General features: G+C 47.8%; 1 protein-coding gene across 1 annotated transcript in view; it reads right to left on the reverse strand.

Moving 5' to 3' along the window:
* Window positions 1-17,657, reverse strand: part of LOC125439452 (adhesion G protein-coupled receptor B1-like) — a 124,514-nt gene that overhangs the window by 52,622 nt on the left and 54,235 nt on the right. The window contains 2 exon segments of the mRNA XM_048508555.1: window positions 6,007-6,073; window positions 12,341-12,410. Of these exon segments, the coding sequence (XP_048364512.1) occupies window positions 6,007-6,073; window positions 12,341-12,410 (137 nt within the window).

Below are 17,657 nucleotides of genomic sequence, written 5' to 3' on the forward strand. Positions count from 1 at the left end.
AATTCGGTAAAATTCGGATTTGCGTATTTTGGGGCATAAAATGATTTGTATGCCCGAATCCGAATCATAGCTGATTCGGATATGCCCGAAAATTCGGGTAAATCCGAAAAATTCGGGTCCGTTTTATTATTTTTTTGAATTTTTGGTGTTTTTACACGTTTTGGCCTGCAGGGGGTGCATTTTTAAAGCTAGCAGCACTAAACTTTCAGGATATCATCTGGAGACTGTCCTAATGATTCTCCCCAAGTTTGGTGCAGTTTGGTTCAGGGGGGGCAAAGTTATTGACCCTCAAAAAGGGTGCCCCATCCCCCATTGTTTCCAATGGAAGCTAACAGGAAATGGGGGCTACACTTTTGAAGGTCCATAACTTTGGACCCCCTGAACCAAACTTCACCAAACTTGGGGAGTATCATAGGGACAGTACCTGTATGATACCCTGAAATTTTGGTGACAGTAGCTCTAAAACTGCACCCCTCATAGTCACCCAAAGAAATTTGCCCAGATTCTGTGCTCTGTAGTGGCTGGCTGGCTCCATTGCAGCCAATGGGAAATTTCTGTGGGAGGGCTGTGGAGTGCACATTTCTCATGGTAAACCCACAAAACTTTCAGGGTGTCTTCAGGAGAGTCTCTTCATGACACCATCCAGGTTTGGTGACCGTTGCTTCAAGGGGTTCAATGTTACGGGTAGGGTCCATCTCCCACTGCCCCCATAAGCAAAGTTCCTCAAACCTGGATGGTGTCATCCAAAGACTCTCCTGAAGATACCCTGAACATTTTGTGACTGTACCTTGATAAATGTGCACCCCACAGCCCTCCACCAGAAATTCCCCATTGACAGCAATGCAGAAGTCACTGCAGAAAAAAGAATCTTGGGCAAATTTCTTTGGGGGTGCCTGCAGGGGCGCATTTTTAGACATATCAGCACCAAAATATCAGGGTATCATCAGGAGACTGTCCTGATGACACCCCCCAAGCTTGGTGCAGTTTGGTTTAGGGGGGCCAAAGTTATGGACCCTCAAAATGGTAGCCACCATCTCCTTAGCTCTCATTGGAAACAATGGGGGATAGAGGCCCCCCTTTGAGGGTCCATAACTTTGCCCCCCCTGAACCAAACTGCACCAAACTTGGGGGGTGTCATCAGGACAGTCTCCTGATGATACCCTGAAATTTGGTGCCACTAGCTTTAAAAATTCTGGTTTTCATGTTTCACCGCTCCTGCACATGAAGCCTGCTGGAGTGAGTGAGCGGTGAAACACGCAAACCAGCATTTTTAAAGCTAGTGACACCAAACTTTCAGGGTATCATCAGGAGACTGTCCTGATGATACCCCCAAAGCTTGGTGCAGTTTGGTTCAGGGAAGCCAAAGTTATGGATTCTCAAAGGTGTAGCCCCCATCCCCCATCAGCTCCCATTGGAAACAATGGGGGATAGTTGCACCCCTTTTGAGGGTCCATACCTGAACCAAACTGCACCAAACTTGGTGGGCAACATCGGGACAGTCACCTGATGATACCCTGATAATTTGGTGCCGATACATCTCAAAATGCATCCCCTGCAGGCACCCCCAGAAATTTGCTCAAGATTCTTTGTTCTGCAGTGACTTAGCTGTATTGCTGTCAATGGGGAATTTCTGGTAGAGGGCTGTGAGGTGCACATTTCTGAAGGTATGGTCACAAAACTTTCAGGGTATCTTCAGGAGAGTCTCTGGATGACACCATCCAGGTTTGGGGAATTTTGCTTCAGGGGGTTTAATTCTATGGGACCCAAAAAGGGTAGGGTACATCTCCCACTGCCCCCTGAAGTAAAGTTCCCCAAACTTGGATGGTGTCATCCAGAGACTCTCCTGAAGATACCCTGAAAGTTTTGTGGGTTTACCATGAAAAATGTGCACTCCACAGCCCTCTTTCAGAAATTCCCTATTGACAGCAACACAGCTAAGTCACTGCAGAACAAAGAATCTTGTGCAAATTTCTGGGGGTGCCTGCAGGGGGTGCATTTGTAGATGTATCGGTACCAATATTTCAGTGTATCATCAGGAGACTGTCCTGATGATACCCTCCAAGTTTGGTGCAGTTTGGTTCAGGGGGGGCCAAAGTTATGGACCCTCAAAAGGGTAGCCCTCATCTCCTTAGTTCCCATTGGAAAGAATGGGAGATAGGGACACCCCTTTTGGGGGTCCATAACTTTGGCCCCCCTAAACCAAACTGCACCAAACTTGGAGGGTATCATCAGGACAGTCTCCTGATGATACCCTGAAAATTTGGTGCTGATATGTTTAAAAGTGCGCCCCCTGCAGGCCGAAATGTGAAAAAACACAAAAAAATGAAAACGCAATTCGGCTGGTGATCCGAATCCCATGGATTCGGATCTGTTAGGATTCGGACAGCTCAGGTTCGGACCCTGCTCGTCCGAATCCGTCCGAATCAGTGCAGATTCGGTAAAAATTCAGATTTGGACTGTCCGAATCTCCAACCCTAGAACCCGGTTCTCCAGACTACAGTCCGCCACGCACGTGGACAGAGGCATACAGCCTGTAGGGACATGGGGTCACCTACACAGAGGAGGGGGGCGGGGCTTGGTTGTGGGCAGCTGTGGTGTCCGCCTGGTGCACCCGCTGCTGCCAAGCCCCGCCCCCCACGCCTCCGTGCAGGCCGGCTTTTGGGCAAAAATTGGCCTGCACAGAGCTTGGGAGCAGGGCCCTGCCCCCACCCCCTGGCCCCGCCTTCAAGCACGGGGGGCACAGGAGGTGGGGCACCCAGAGAAGGAGTTGTCTCCAAGTGCCATTCCCCCCCCAATACACCTCTGCATGTCTAGGAATGGGAAATCAAACCTAGTTCTCCAGATTAGAGTCCGTTGCTTTTAACCGCCAGCCCACACGGGCTAAGGGCTAAGAGCAAACTGGAGGGGTCATCAGGATTCACGACAAGGTCACGAGGAACCTGTTTTGCGACCACCTCCAGTTCTCATCCCTGGCACAATTTGCATGATGAACGTTCAGTGTCTGAGAGGGAAGACGCTGGAGTCAAACCAATTTTTCAGGAGGGTCTCATGGAATACCAATAGAAAGGAGGAAACCGGCAGCGTGAGCATGAAGAACGACATGTCTGTTTGGTCAAGGGCACTGCTTTTCAGCACCTTCAATACGAGTCACACTGCAGCTGTTGAGACATGTCAGCATCCCAATTTTTTTGGGGAGGGGGACGGGTGGCTGTAGGTTGCTTCAACCATTTCAAGGTTAGCACAATTTTCTTTGTGAGGGGACCTCTGGGAGAGATGCAGTGTGTCAATTTACATGACTGGCAAGGTGACCCTAGAGTTGGAACTACAATCATAAGATCTTTGTGAATAATACGCCAATACATTACAAAGTCCTAGGCCTCTGGGTGAGGTTCGAATTGTAATGGAACACCAACATCCAGCTAAAGAAATGGCAGCTGTGAATTGGAAGAGACTTCATTTCCCATGATGCAGCGTCCCAGGGAAATAATGCCAAAGCATTATACCAGGTACGTTTAATCAGGTGGTCTGTTCTGTACTGTGCCTCTGCTAACTATGTTTTATGGCTTTTATGGCTTCAATATTTTCTAAATTTTGGAATTTTTAAAAACACCTACTGGCTTTATTTTGATGGCTGGATACTTGTTGTCAATTGCCCACAGAGCATTGGCATACAAATGAAATTATTATTATTTAATTTGGTTTAATATCCCAGCTGCCAGTTCTGTAGCTGGTTGTTGGCCTTTCATTACAATTCGAACCTCACCCAGAGCATTTTCAATGGATGCCCCCTGGTTCTAGAAACATCAGCCTCCTCCATGTGGGTTTCCAGACATAAGTCTGAGCAAGGAAACACCCACTGGGAACATCGAGGGACAAAAACCGTTATCAGACGAGACATTTTCAGGCAGGGTAGATCACGCCTAGATTTTCTGCAAAAGATCTTCTCACAATACTAGAACCAGGGGGCATCCATTGAAAATGCTGGGGGGAAGAATTGGGACTAATAAAAGGAAACACTTCTTCACGCAACGTGTGATTGGTGTTCGGAATATGCTGCCACAGGAGGTGGTGATGGCCACTAACCTGGATAGCTTTAAAAAGAGCTTGGACAGATTGATGGAGGAGAAGTCGATCTATGGCTACCAATCTTGATCTTCCTTGATCTGAGATGGCAAAGGCCTTAGCAGACCAGGTGCTCAGGAGCAGCAGCAGCAGCTGCAGGCCATTGCTTTCACATCCGGCACGTGAGCTCCCACAGGCACCTGTTGGGCCACTGCGAGTAGCAGAGAGCTGGACTAGATTGGCCTGATCCAGCAGGCTCTTTCTTATGTTCTTATGTTTTTAAAAGGACATTTTTCTAAAACAATCAGGTCCTACCTACCTTAGACATTTCAGATATGTTTACATTTCTGAATTAGGATTTTGTCTATGGACCGTGATATGGTTGAAGATAGCTTGCCACCAAAATGCCACTGAAGCTAAGTGGGTCAGAATCGGGTCAGAATCGGGTCAGAATCGGGAACACAAGGTCACCAGGGGCAACCATCCCCACCCAACTGGTTTCCTCCTTGATTTCCACGGTGGAAGAGAGTCAGGATAAGAGTGCAGTTAGTACATATATGGATAGTGATAATTTGGGCATCACTTTAGCATAGCCTCAGGCCTCTGTTACTTCAACAATACAACCATTTTTCAAAATACGGCCATTTTGATAGTGTCTTCATTCAGACTAGCCCATTGCTATGATAATTACCAGGGGCGTAATGCCCATTGGGCAAGGTGGGCAGCTGCCCATTGGGCAAGGTGGGCAGGGTTCGTTTTTGGGTATTCTTAGTGGTTTTCCATTTTTGGCCTGCAGGGGGTGCAGTTTTTAGGCTAGCGGAGGGGTAGGGAACCTGTGGCTCTCCAGATGTTCAGGATCTACAATTCCCATCAGCCCCTGTCAGCATGGCCAATTGGCCATGCTGGCTGGGGCTGATGGGAATTGTAGTTCCTGAACATCTGGAGAGCTGCAGGTTCCCTACCCCTGGGCCGCTAGCGGCACCAAAATTTCAGCATATCATCAGGAGACTGTCCTTAGTTTGGTGATGTTTGGTTCAGGGAGTCCAAAGTTATCGACTCCCAAAGGGGATGCTCCATCCCCCATTGTTTCCAATGGAAGCTAATAGGAGATGGGGGCTACAGTTTTGAGGGTTCATAAATTTGGCCCCCCGGAACCAAACTGCACCAAACCTGGGGGGTATCATTAGGGCAGTCTCCTGATAAGACCCTGCAAATTTTGAGACTGTGCCTTCAGAAATGTGCCCCCCAGCCTGCAACACCCATTGACAGCAATTCAGAAAACTCAATGCAGAAGATTCTTGGGCAAATTTCTAGGATGTTCCTGCAGAGGGTGCACAGAACGTAAGACACCTGTATTTCAGGGGATTATCTGGAGATTGTCTCTCATGGCATTCCCTGTTGTTTGGTGCAGTTTGGTTCTGTGGGTTCAAAGCAGAATCCTGCTGGGTAGCCCCATCTCCTATTAGCTCCCATTGGAAACAATGGGGGATGGGGGCACCCCCTTTGGGAGTCCATAACTTTGAACTCCTTGAACCAAACCTTACCAAACTTGGGGGGCAGCATAAGGACAGTCTCCTGATGATATGCTGAAATTTTGGTGCCGATATGTCTAAAAATGCACCCCCTGCAGGCACCAATGTCCTGGTGCAAAAAATGTTTTGGTTGTGGTGGGGTGGCTGCCCGGGGGGGGGTGGGGGGTGGCATCCAACTCAGGTTTTGCCCAGGGCTCCAGTTTGCCCCGTTACACCCCTGATAATTACACTCAAGCGATCTGGGAAAAAAAATCTCCTATGGGGAAAGGACCATAGATCAAACATTTTTTGCTTTCTTTCAGGGTTAGAAATATTCTTTTTGCGGGGGAGGGGAATGGCCTTTGGGGGCATCGGAGGCACGGGGAAAGACACACACACAGAACAAGAAGGTTTCAGAAGCAGGGTCAAGTACCAAAACAACAGCGGCCGCCGGTCCCACGAAGGCATAAAGGAGACGACCTTCCAGAGACAGCCAGCAGCTAGGAAAGAAAGGAGGAGAAAAGAGAGGTCAGCTGAGCGCCACCCCAAAGGCACCATCGAAGAAGCACACATCAGGATGATAGAAATCAAAGCAAAGGGGAATTCTTCCCATGGAGGAGGCCAGTTGTAGCAGAGACCAGTGGTGAAGCCCATTGTATGAACAAATACAACGGACTCTAGAAAGCTGTTGATGGGAACACTGTCCTCTCTTCCAACCAATTCCAACAGAGCAGCAGTGGTGTAGGAGGTTAAGAGCTCGTGTATCTAATCTGGAGGAACCGGGTTTGATTCCCAGCTCTGCCGCCTGAGCTGTGGAGGCTTATCTGGGGTATTCAGATGAGCCTGTACACTCCCACACACGCCAGCTGGGTGACCTTGGGCTAGTCACAGCTTCTCAGAGCTCTCTCAGCCCCACCCACCTCTCAGGGTGTTTGTTGTGAGGGGGGAAGGGCAAGGAGATTGTCAGCCCCTTTGTGTCTCCTGCTGGAGAGAAAGGGGGGATATAAATCCAAACTCCTCCCCCTCCTCCTCTCCTCCTCCTCCTCCTCCTCCTCCTCCTCCTCTGAGGGGGGCAACTTCTCCTGCCTTTCCTCCCCTTTGGCCCTACTGGATCCGCCCTCTTTGCAAAGCCAGGATACAGCTCTGCCAATTTGGGGGGAGGGTGCCTAAGGAGATGGGGGGTAAGAGCCAACAGGGTGCCTGTGAAGTTCTCCCCATCTTCGTAGGCACCTCCCCTTCACAAAACTGGGATCCCAGCTTTGCAAAAGAAGGAAGGAGTCAACAGGGAGAGTTCTTCCCAAGTCCATCCCCAGTTGGCAAAGCTGGATCAAGGCTTTGCAAAGGTGTGTGTGTGTGCTGAGTTCAGCAGGCAGGATTGGGCCCTCTTCTGCCCTCACCCCCAATCTACTCTCCACAGGTCCCCACTTCCAGAGTTTGGGGGGGGGGTCCAGTCCAGCACACTGAATCCAGCAGGCCGGATCTTCTGCCCCCACCTCTCTCCTCAAGGCCCATGGGTCTTGGGAAGAGAGGTAGGGGCTCCAATCCTCCTTGCCAGATTCAACGCGCTGAGTCCAGCAGGCAGGATCAAGCCCTCTTCTGCGCCCCCCTCACTTCTCGAGGACCGCTGGTCTTAGGAAGGGAAGTTGGGGGTGTTTGGAATGTGAGGGGCACACCTCCGACCAATTCCAACAGAACTGACAAAAATTGTACTAGTTTCAGTGGATACAAGAGGACTAGAACACGGGTCAGCGTGCACTGATGGAACAATAAGGAATTGGTGAACTCTTCATAGAAACTGCCCATTGTGCAATTTAGTGACATTTCTATAAATAGAAAGAGGGTTTAGAATAATAGGTTGGGACAGCTTTTGCAAAGGGAAGAAGACTATAGTCTATTCTGCTGTTTGTTACTTGTTCTTCCGGTATTGTTTTCTGCATTCATAATTTCATTTTTGCAAGGTTTTTTAACATATGTTTGATATTCTGTGTTCGCATTGTTTCTAATGTTTGTGATGCTAGTCCAGTGGTGGCGAACCTTTGGCACTCCAGATGTTATGGACTACAATTCCCATCAGCCCCTGTCAATTGGCCATGCTGGCAGGGGCTGATGGGAATTGTAGTCCATAACATCTGGAGTGCCAAAGGTTTGCCACCATGGTGCTAGTCCTATTGTTTGTGATGCTTGTCCTATTGCATTATTTGTTACACAGCTCATGCTCTTGGACAGGTTTGTCTATCTGCCTTGAGTCTCGATGAAAAAAAGGTGGGTTATAAAGGAAGCAAATAAATAAAAATAAACAGACATGGTGCTAGTAAATTGGTCATATTTCCTTAAAACCCCAAAAATGCTTAATGGCACTGCAAATCTTATCATGCTGGAGAATTGTCAAAGATATTCAGAAACATTAAATATCTGGAGAGCTGATTACGAAGTGGGAGGAATTGCAAGAAAAGCAGGGGCGTAGCGAGGAGGTGCGGGCGGAGGCTAGAACCCCAGGCACCTCTTCCCACAGTCACGTGGGGGTTGGCTCACCTCACAACTGCTACTGTAACCCCCATGCTCAGAATGGGTTGACCCAGAAAGGGGTGGAGACTCAAAGCAGCAGAAGGCTGCAGAGCTCATGTAGTTTGGAGGAGACAAAGCTACCAGACTCAGACCTTGGTTGGTATAAGTCCTTAACACCTTGTTAAGGTAACTGCAATGTTGTTGGGAACTAGTGGGAAGGGAGTTGTTTATTTTTGCTATGTTGTAAATGTTGGAGTTTATTGTTTCAGGGCTTCTTGTTGTGGTTGTAATGGGTGAGAGTTCTCCTGGAAACCTTCATCCTGTTGAATCCTGTTCATCCAGCCCTTGGAGTCTTCAGGAGCCAACCCACTTGCAAAGAAGAATTGGACTTGGCAGTATCAGTAGACTGTAAATATAAGGACTTGAAATTGCAACCTGAACAGGACCTTGAAGTGTGATGTTAAATGTTGATGTTATATGTTTTATGTTAAGAAAGTAAACCATTTTGTTTTTAAAATTTGTTGTTGCAAACTCATTCCAAGTTCTGCCCCACAGAACCCACAGATAGAGGTCACACTACACTGTCCTTTCTGAGCTACCTATCAACCTGAAAATCTCTGTGCACACATCGTGGGGATCGCGAGGCAGGGTGAGGGTGCTCGCGGGTTGGCAGGATGGGCCCTACAAGCTGCCGACCCTTTGGAGCTGGATCCTGTGCTGGCATGCTGACTTGGCCCAGAGGTGGGATCCAACCAGTTCTCACCACTTCTCTAGAAGTGGTTAGTAATTTTTTTCTGAGTGCCGAGAAGGGGTTACTAAAACCCAATAGGGACTGGAGGGGTGTGAGTGCGGCGGCGCCACTGTTTGAATCCCACCGCCATCGGAACCTGTTATTAAAAATTTTGGATCCCACCACTGGCTTGGCCCCTTCCAGCCTACCGAGTGGTAGATCTGGGCCCCTTCCAGCCTACCCAGTGGTAGACCTGGGCCCCTTCCAGCCTGCCCAGCAGCAAACCTGGGTGCTCCTCTGTGAGACTGGCAGATGGTTCAATCTCTCTCCCCTCCCTCCCCATATCTTGGGAAAGTGGAGCCTGTGAGTGTGTTTGGGGGGGGGAGAGGCGGAAAACTCAAGATTGTGCCCGGGGCTCCATTTCCCCTAGATACGCCTCTGCAATGCCATGACCGAAATCTTGCACTTTGTGAACAGCCAAGAACTGACATCTTCCCTCCTGGCAAATATTAACACGGCTGTCTTTGCAAACTCTGCGGCCACTGTGCCTGCATAACAGATTTCGAGCTCTGCAGAGGTGAGGGGTGTGTGTGTTTCCTTGAGAACCAACATCACATGAGAATTTTTACTAGGCAGACGATGTTTACGGGGCGATGCGCCGTTGCCTTCCCTAATCGCCTACATTTTATTCCCAGCAAATGGGTACTCATTGTACCAACCTTGGAAGAACGGAAGGCTGAGCCAACCTGGAGCCGGCTACCTGAAATGGACTTCTGCTGGGATCAAACTCAAGTTGCGAGCAGAGCTTGGACTGCAATATTGCAGCTTGTCTCTCTGTGCCTTACGGGGCCCCTCCCATTTATATATTTATATTGCATTTTTGGTGTCCTGATCCAAAGCTCTTTGATAGTCAGATTCTCTAATCTGGAGAACCAGGTTTGAGTGGCGGATTCCAACCCAGAGGACCGAGTTATACTCCTTGCTCCTCCACATGAAGCCTGCTAGGTGACCGTGGGCAAGTCACAGTTTTCTTCAAACTTATTCTCTAGCTCCCATCTCATCTCTACAAAGCTTGATCCCTTTAGTGGAGGTGGAGTGGAAGGGAGTGGCAAATTTGTGAAATCTGACACACGATTGGAGGACTCTGGCAGAAAAGTAGAGAAAAGCAAGGTATCAAAACCAACTCTTTCTTTAAGTTCTGATCCTTATAGGCCCCAGACAGAGCAGTCAACCAATTCACTTCTTCTGCGTTATCTCTTACATTCAATAAGGGCTGCCCTCTCTCTCTCTCTCTCTCTCTCTCTTGAAGAAGGTGTGAGTTGATTGATCATATTCCCTTAAAAGTCAAAGAATGCTTAATGACACTGCAAATCTTATCACACTGTAGAATAGTCAAAGACATTCAGAAATATTTAATCAGAAGAAGAAGAAGAGGAGAAGGAGAAGTTTGGATTTATATCCCTTTTTACTCTCCTGTAAGGAGACTCAAAGGGGCTTACAATCTCCGTTGCCTTCCCCACCCCCTCCCACAACAAACACCCTGTGAGGTAAGTGGGGCTGAGAGAGCTCCAAAGAATTGTGACTAGCCCAAAGTCACCCAGCAGGCATGTGTTGGGGTACACAAGCTAATCTGGTTCACCAGGTAAGGCTCCACAGCTCATGGGGCAGAGAGAACCAAATCTGATCCTCCAGATTAAAGTGCACCTGCTCTTAACCGTTATACCACGCTGGCTTTCTGGAGTGCCCATTAAATTGGAATGCACATTAAATTGATTTCATAAACTATTCATTCATTCATTCATTCATTCATTCATTCATTCATTCATTCATTCATTCTTTAGACTTTTATACCGTCATATTCCCGGAGGGCTCCAGGTGGTGCACAACATACAGTCATAGTACAGTCATAAGACAATCATAAAATAAACTATGTAGGTTTCCAAGACGATATATTTTCCCAGAATGATTTACACATATTATATTTCTGGAGACGGGCAGGAGTATTTCTTTTTTGTCTAGATGCCCTGTAATTTTGCACACGATTGCCTGTTTTTTTCACTCCTCTACAGGACAATTTCCGCTGGCCCTCTTGTCTGTTTATCTATGACCACCAGGGACCTATCACATGGACATGAGAATTATTGAGCTTGGAGTTCTCATTCATTTTGTCTTTCCGAGCATCTGCTCCTGTTCATATCTATGCCAACACGGTGCCCCTGGGATCTTTTGCTAGCCAATATTCCCAAGCAACATTTGGAGGAGTGAAACTCAGCGGTAGAACATTTTGTAAACATGTAAAATACCCCGGGTTCAGTTTTCTACAGCTGATCGTGGACTCAGCTGAAATCTCCGGTTCAAAACACAGAGTTGTTTCTCTTAAATATTATGGGGAAAAAAATGGGGAAAAAGACTGAAACGGTATTTCTATATATGTCAGTTGCTGGGAGAATCCAATTTGCAAAAAAAAATGGAAGAGTTCTGCAGTACCAACAATGGAAGATTGGATGAACCAACTCTTGGAATTTGCCTCCTATGATAAATTATCTAAAGTGTTAAGTACGAGTACAATTGATGAATTTGTATTAACCTGGGAACCAGTGATTAATTTCTTAAGGAAAAATGAAGATTATAAATAATTTTTGTTACGCCTGCAATGTTGATGAAAATATTGGACTGACGTAGAATTATATAACAGACGAATGATATCAGAAGATGGACTGATTCCAAGCGGAAAGTCAAATGCACTAAGGGTGGGGTGACGGTTTTATGTAATGTGAATGTAGGGAATGTGGGGTAAGGGCATTATGTATGTTTGTATGAATTTGTTATAATAAACTGAAAATACTATTTTAAAAAAAGAACTCTCTGGTTCAAAACAAAGGCCTCTCTGCTCCTTTCCACACAAACCTTTTAAAACTTTTTGAGGCAGGAAATAAAACTTTTCCTCCGTGGAATTCCACGTTGTACTGTTGAAAGCTTTCACGGCCAGAATCACTAGGCTGTTGTGAGTTTTCCGGGTTGTACGGCCATATTCCAGTAGCATTTTCTGATCCTCTGAAGATGCCAGCCACAGATATTGGGGAAACGTCAGGAGAAAATGCTACCGGAACACGGCCATACAGCCCAGAAAGCCCACAACACCCTAGAGTTCCGCATTGTTTTTACCCTCAAACGATTCTTCAGCTGAAATGTTTTCAAAACGCTTTCAGCCTCCCAGTAAATAAGTTTCCATCGCCTCTGATCATGGAATTTCATAACTATGCTGTGTGGTTTCCGGGCTGTATGGCCGTGTTCTAGCAGCATTCTCTCCTGACGTTTTGCCTGCATCAGATCCTCTGAAGATGCCAGCCACAGATGCAGGCGAAACGTCAGGAGAGAATGCTGCTAGAACACGGCCAGACAGCCCAGAAACCAAACAGCACCCCAGTGATTCCGGCCGTAAAAGCCTTCGACAATACATTGAGTCTTTCGTTGCCAATGAAGAAGAGTGAAGAGTGGGAGAGTTTGTACATAAAAATAAATAAATACTTACTAATTCACAGTGCCGTACCCCTTGGCTTTTGTGAATCCCACAGAAATGGCGACGACCAATGCTGGCAGGCCTAAACAGAGTGGAATAAAAGAGGGAAAAGATTATTTGAAAATTGAGCATCATTTTGCTTTCGGAATCTGCTTCTGTCCTTCAGCTGCACCTGCTGACCTCCAGACTGCAGAGTTCAGCTTCCTTGGAGAACGTGGCTGCTGTGTAAGGTACACTATAAGAATATAAGAATATAAGAACTAGCCTGCTGAATCAGACCAGAGTCAATCTAGTCCAGCACTCTGGTTCTAGTATTGTGAGAAAGAGAGAAACATTTCTCTCTGTCAACATTTTCTACCCCATGCATAATTTTATAGACTTCAATCATATCCCCCCTCAGACGTCTCCTCTCCAAACTAAAGAGTCGCAAACGCTGCAGCCTCTCCTCATAAGGAAGGTGCTCCAGTCCCTCAATCATCCTCGTTGCCCTTCTCTGCACTTTTTCTATCTCTTCAATATCCTTTTTGAGATGTGGCGACCAGAACTGAACACAGGACTCCAAGTGTGGTCGCACCACGGCTTTATATAAGGGCATGACAATCCTTGCAGTTTTATTATCAACTCCTTTCCTAATGATCCCCAGCATAGAGTTTGCCTTTTTCACAGCTGCCATGCATTGAGTTGACATTCCCATGGAACTATCAACTAAGACGCCCAAATCCCTTTCCTGGTCTGTGACTGATAGCACTGACCCCTGTAGCGTGTATGTGAAGTTTGTGGCATTATATCCCCTCTCCAAGCCCTGTCCTTTCTGAGCTCCACTATGGTCTCCAGGAATTTCCCAGCCTGGAGTTGGAAATCCTAGTGGCTGATGTGACGATCCTGGATGAGAAGAACCTAATATTAGAGGACAACCCAAAGAAACCTCCTATCCCCCTAGGAGGGGACCAGGCACTACACAAGGCAGCCAGTTAAGGTGTTACGTGGGGGATGGCAGGGGAGGCAATCAACGAGCAGCCCCTCAAAAGCCTGCCGGGACAACTCCATTTTGCAGGCCCTGTGGAACTGTCCAAGGTCCTGCAGGGCCCTGATAGCTGGAGGGAGAGCGTTCCGCCAGGCAGGGGGAGAGGCCAGTCACATCACTGTGGGGCCGGGGACCGTCACCAGACTTGCCACCGTGGATCACAGAGGCCGAGCAGGGACATACGGGATTTGATGGTCCCTAAGGTATGAAGATCCCAAGCAGCAAAGGGCCTTAAAGGTAAGAACCAACACCTCCTACCTCCTACCTCCTCTCACAATACTAGACAACACAGTATCAACAGTAGAGACCTTTAAATTTCTAGGCTCCATCATATCTCATGACCTAAAATGGACACCTAATATCAAAAATGTCATTAAAAAAGCACAACAAAGAATGTTCTTTCTGCGCCAACTCAGGAAGCTCAGCAAACTGCCCAAGGAGCCAAGGCTGATACAGTGCCTCTACCACAGAGGAATCATTGAGTTCTCGAAAGTTATTCCTGCACTACCTGCTATTCAACTGTGTGGTTTGGTTCTGCAACCCAACAAAGATCGACACACAGACTTCAGAGAATAATCAGAACTGCAGAAAAAACAATTGCTGCTAACCTGCCTTCCATTGCGGACCTGTATACTGCACTCGGGTCAAAAAAAGGGCTGTGAAAATATTTACTGACCCCTCGCGATCCCTTGGACATAAACTGTTTCCAACTCTTACCCTCCTAAACGCCGCTTTACAGAGCACTGCACACCAAGACAACTAGACATAAGAACAGTTTTTTCCCGAATGCCATCACTCTGTTAAACAAATAATTCCCTCGATAATGTCAAACTATTTATTATATATTTATTATATAATTACTGCACTACTTTTTTCATCATTCCTATTACCCATCTCCTCCCAATTATGACTGTATGACTATAGCCTGTTCTGACATTTCATTTTATTTTATGATTTTACATTTTATGTTTTTATTACTATTGATTGTTTCCTGATTGCTTACTAGACCTATATGACAATCATTAAGTGCTGTACCTTATGATTCTTGACAAATGTATTTTCTTTTATGTACACTGAGAGCATATGCACCGGAGACAAATTCCTTGTGTGTCCAATCACACTTGGCCAATAAAGATTCTATTCTATTCTATTCTTGAAGGTGATCTGGGGTTCCACTGGGAGCCTGTGCAGTTGGTGCAGAGAGCTCCGAGAAGCTGTGACTAGCCCAAGGTCACCCAGCTGGCGTGTGTGGGAGTGCACAGGCTAATCTGAATTCCCCAGATAAGCCTCCACAGCTCAGGCGGCAGAGTGGGGAATCAAACCCGGTTCCTCCAGATTAGATACACGAGCTCTTAACCTCCTACGCCACTGCTGCACAGAAATCTCACTCTCCCAGAACCCCATATTCTTTCCCACAAGGAAAGGCGATCACAGCTGCACCCCAGATAGCCCCCCATGACTCAACACGTGTGGTTAGTGTTGTCGTTTCACAGATATCAAGACCTAATCCCTGGTACCCTCAAGCTATCCTGGTGACAACCCTGCGAGGTAGGTCACCAAGTTCTCAAGCTGAGCAAGTTCTGGGAATAGAATTGTTACTTCCCAGCTCACTCTCAGAAATCAGCTTTATGGTTCTGGGGGTCATTTCAAATGACAGAATATAGCAATTAAGTGGGTATCTGGTTTTGAGAGAGCAGCAGTGGTGTAGTGGTTAAGAGCAGGGGCACTCTAATTTGTGAACTAGGTTTGATTCCCTGCTCTGCCACTTGAGCTATGGAGGCTTTATCTGGGGAGTTCAGATTAGCCTGTGCACTCCCACACACGCCAGCTGGGTGACCTTGGGCTAGTCACAGTTCTTTGGAGCTCTCCCAGCCCCACCCACCTCTCAGGGTGTTTGTTGTGAGGGGGAGGGGGGCAAGGGAGATTTCGTAAAGCCCCCTTTGAGGTCGCATTTCTCGGGCCATGCTATTTTCCTTCGACTCTAAGTTCGCAATGCGCGTTCGACCTAAGTGCTCCGCACAACCACTGGGATCGACGTGGTTTTGTACCAGCTTCACCCCGTGTAATGGTCTAATTTCCGACTCCAGTTGGGAACTACTACTTTTTCAGGGAACCACGCTCAAACTCAGCTCGATTCCAGTACAGTGCGGAATCTCTGGTGCCAGGAGTCCCCCATTCAGCCAATCACAGCTGAGTGTTTTGGGCATGTGTACAGCTGGCCAATCAAAACACACCATCTTCGTCCCTCCATTCCTGTGGCAGTTTTTTTTAATAACGTGTGTGGGGATAGACGGAGCATGGCCGTAGAACAGTAGCCAATCGGAATGAAGCGGCGAAGAGGCACAGGATGATTCCGCCCTCCGAGCTGGGATCAAGCTGGTTGCAGTGGGGAACAACAATGGCTTCGACCTAGGTCAGTACCCTTCTCAGGGAACTGGGTCGAACCTATTTTACTCATGTGCGGAATCGCCCTGAGTCTCCTTACAGGAGAGGAAGGGGGATATAAATCCAAACTCTTCTTCTTCTTCTTGAGTTTTGTTAAGCTCTTTAAAGCAGAAGGGATGAAAACAGATTCATTGGTGAATTGGTTGACCCATCACTGATTTTGATTTTTTTTCCCCATTGGTGATATTGTTTGCCTTGGTGAATCACACTGAAACGCTTCCATCTTCACAGGCTGGCATTTTCAGAAAACGCTCCACACTGCCAGGTTTTTAGGGAAAAAAAAACATCAAAATAACACTTTAACTAGGATTACATGAGGTAAGACTAAAAGCAAATAAGTTAAAGTGATTCAGAACAGTAAACCGGAGCCACAGCAAATAGGGGTTGTCTCGGGGGAAAAAAAAATCTCATTTCAGAGAGCTGCTTGTCTTCGGGCCAAGCGGTACGATAGAGTTGGGACGTGTTAGGACGCGGGTGCGCAACAAGGTCCACAGTCAGACGTGCATTGGGGGGCTCACCTTAAAAAATGCTTGTTCACTTGGCGTGAGAGAGGGTGCGGGGCAGAGGCGGAGCGAAAATGGGGCCACCTGGGACAAATGCCCTGGGCAGCCACCGTCGAGTCATGTGGGGGCAGAAAATCCCCCCCCACACTCCTCCTCCTTTCCCCTTCAACCCTGCCCTGACCTGCCAGGCTGTTCATTCAGCCAGGCTGAGGGGTGCCCTGTGAAGGCTCTGCTGGTTGAAGGAGCAGCCTGGCAGGGCTGTTGTTGGGTGCCCCGCAAGACTGCCCAGGACCACCACTGCTGGCTAAAGTAAGCGGGGCATGGGGGAGGGCGCTTGGAGCAGATGTTGCCTCAGGTACCATTTTCCCTTGCTCCGCCTCCAGTGGAGGCGCATCTGGTTCCCACTCTGTTTCTGCCAAAGGAGAGAGTGGTTGGGAGTCTGCCCCTTTCCAGGGGGTGGGGGGTGGGAAGGAAAGCCTCCCCCCTTGCAGTTCCCTGATAATAAGCTCTTCTTAAGATGAGTTCCCCACCCCCTGATATAAGTCTGCAAGTTCAAGCAGAGATGTCAGATAGATCATGCAGTGATATCCTTAATGCGCAGTTAGGGTGTTGCACCCTGACAACAGAGACCTGAATTCAAATCCTCATGCAGGCAGTGTGTCCAACATGACTTTGGGCTAGCCAATCTCCCTGTGCTGCCTCCCCAAAAGTGCAGCTTCTCTCACAGGGTTGTTGTGACATGTGACATGTGTGACATGCTCATGTGACAAAGGGCGATTTGGCACACGAGTAAAATAGGTTCGACCCAGTTCCCTGAGAAGGGTGCTAACCTAGGTCGAAGCCATTGTTGTTCCCCACTGCAACCAGCTTGATCCCAGCTCGGAGGGTGGGATCATCCGGTGCCTCTTCGCCACTCCGTTCCGATTGGCTACTGTTCTACGGCCATGTTCCATCTATCCCCACACACGTTATAAAAAAACCTGCCACAGGAATGGAGGGACGAAGGTGGCGTTTTTTGATTGGCCAGCTGAACGCATGCCCCAAACACTCAGCTGTGACTGACTGAATGGGGGACTCCTGGCAGCAGAGATTCCGCACTTTACTGGAATCGAGCTGATTTCGAGCGTGGTTCCCTGAAAAAGCAGTAGTTCCGAACTGGAGTTGGAAATTTGACCGTTACACGGGGCGAAGCTGGTACAAAACCACGTTGATCCCAGTGGTTGTGCGGAGCACTTAGGTCGAACGCAGCTCGAACTTAGGTCGGTAACGCCAGTGCGGAATCGACCAAAGAGTGATTGATTGGTAGAATAAGGTCCCATTCCATGGGCATATGAGTGGGCATGTGGTTTCTCTTGCT

The sequence above is a fragment of the Sphaerodactylus townsendi genome, linkage group LG09 (genome assembly GCF_021028975.2).
Source record: "Sphaerodactylus townsendi isolate TG3544 linkage group LG09, MPM_Stown_v2.3, whole genome shotgun sequence".
NCBI lineage: Eukaryota > Metazoa > Chordata > Lepidosauria > Squamata > Sphaerodactylidae > Sphaerodactylus > Sphaerodactylus townsendi.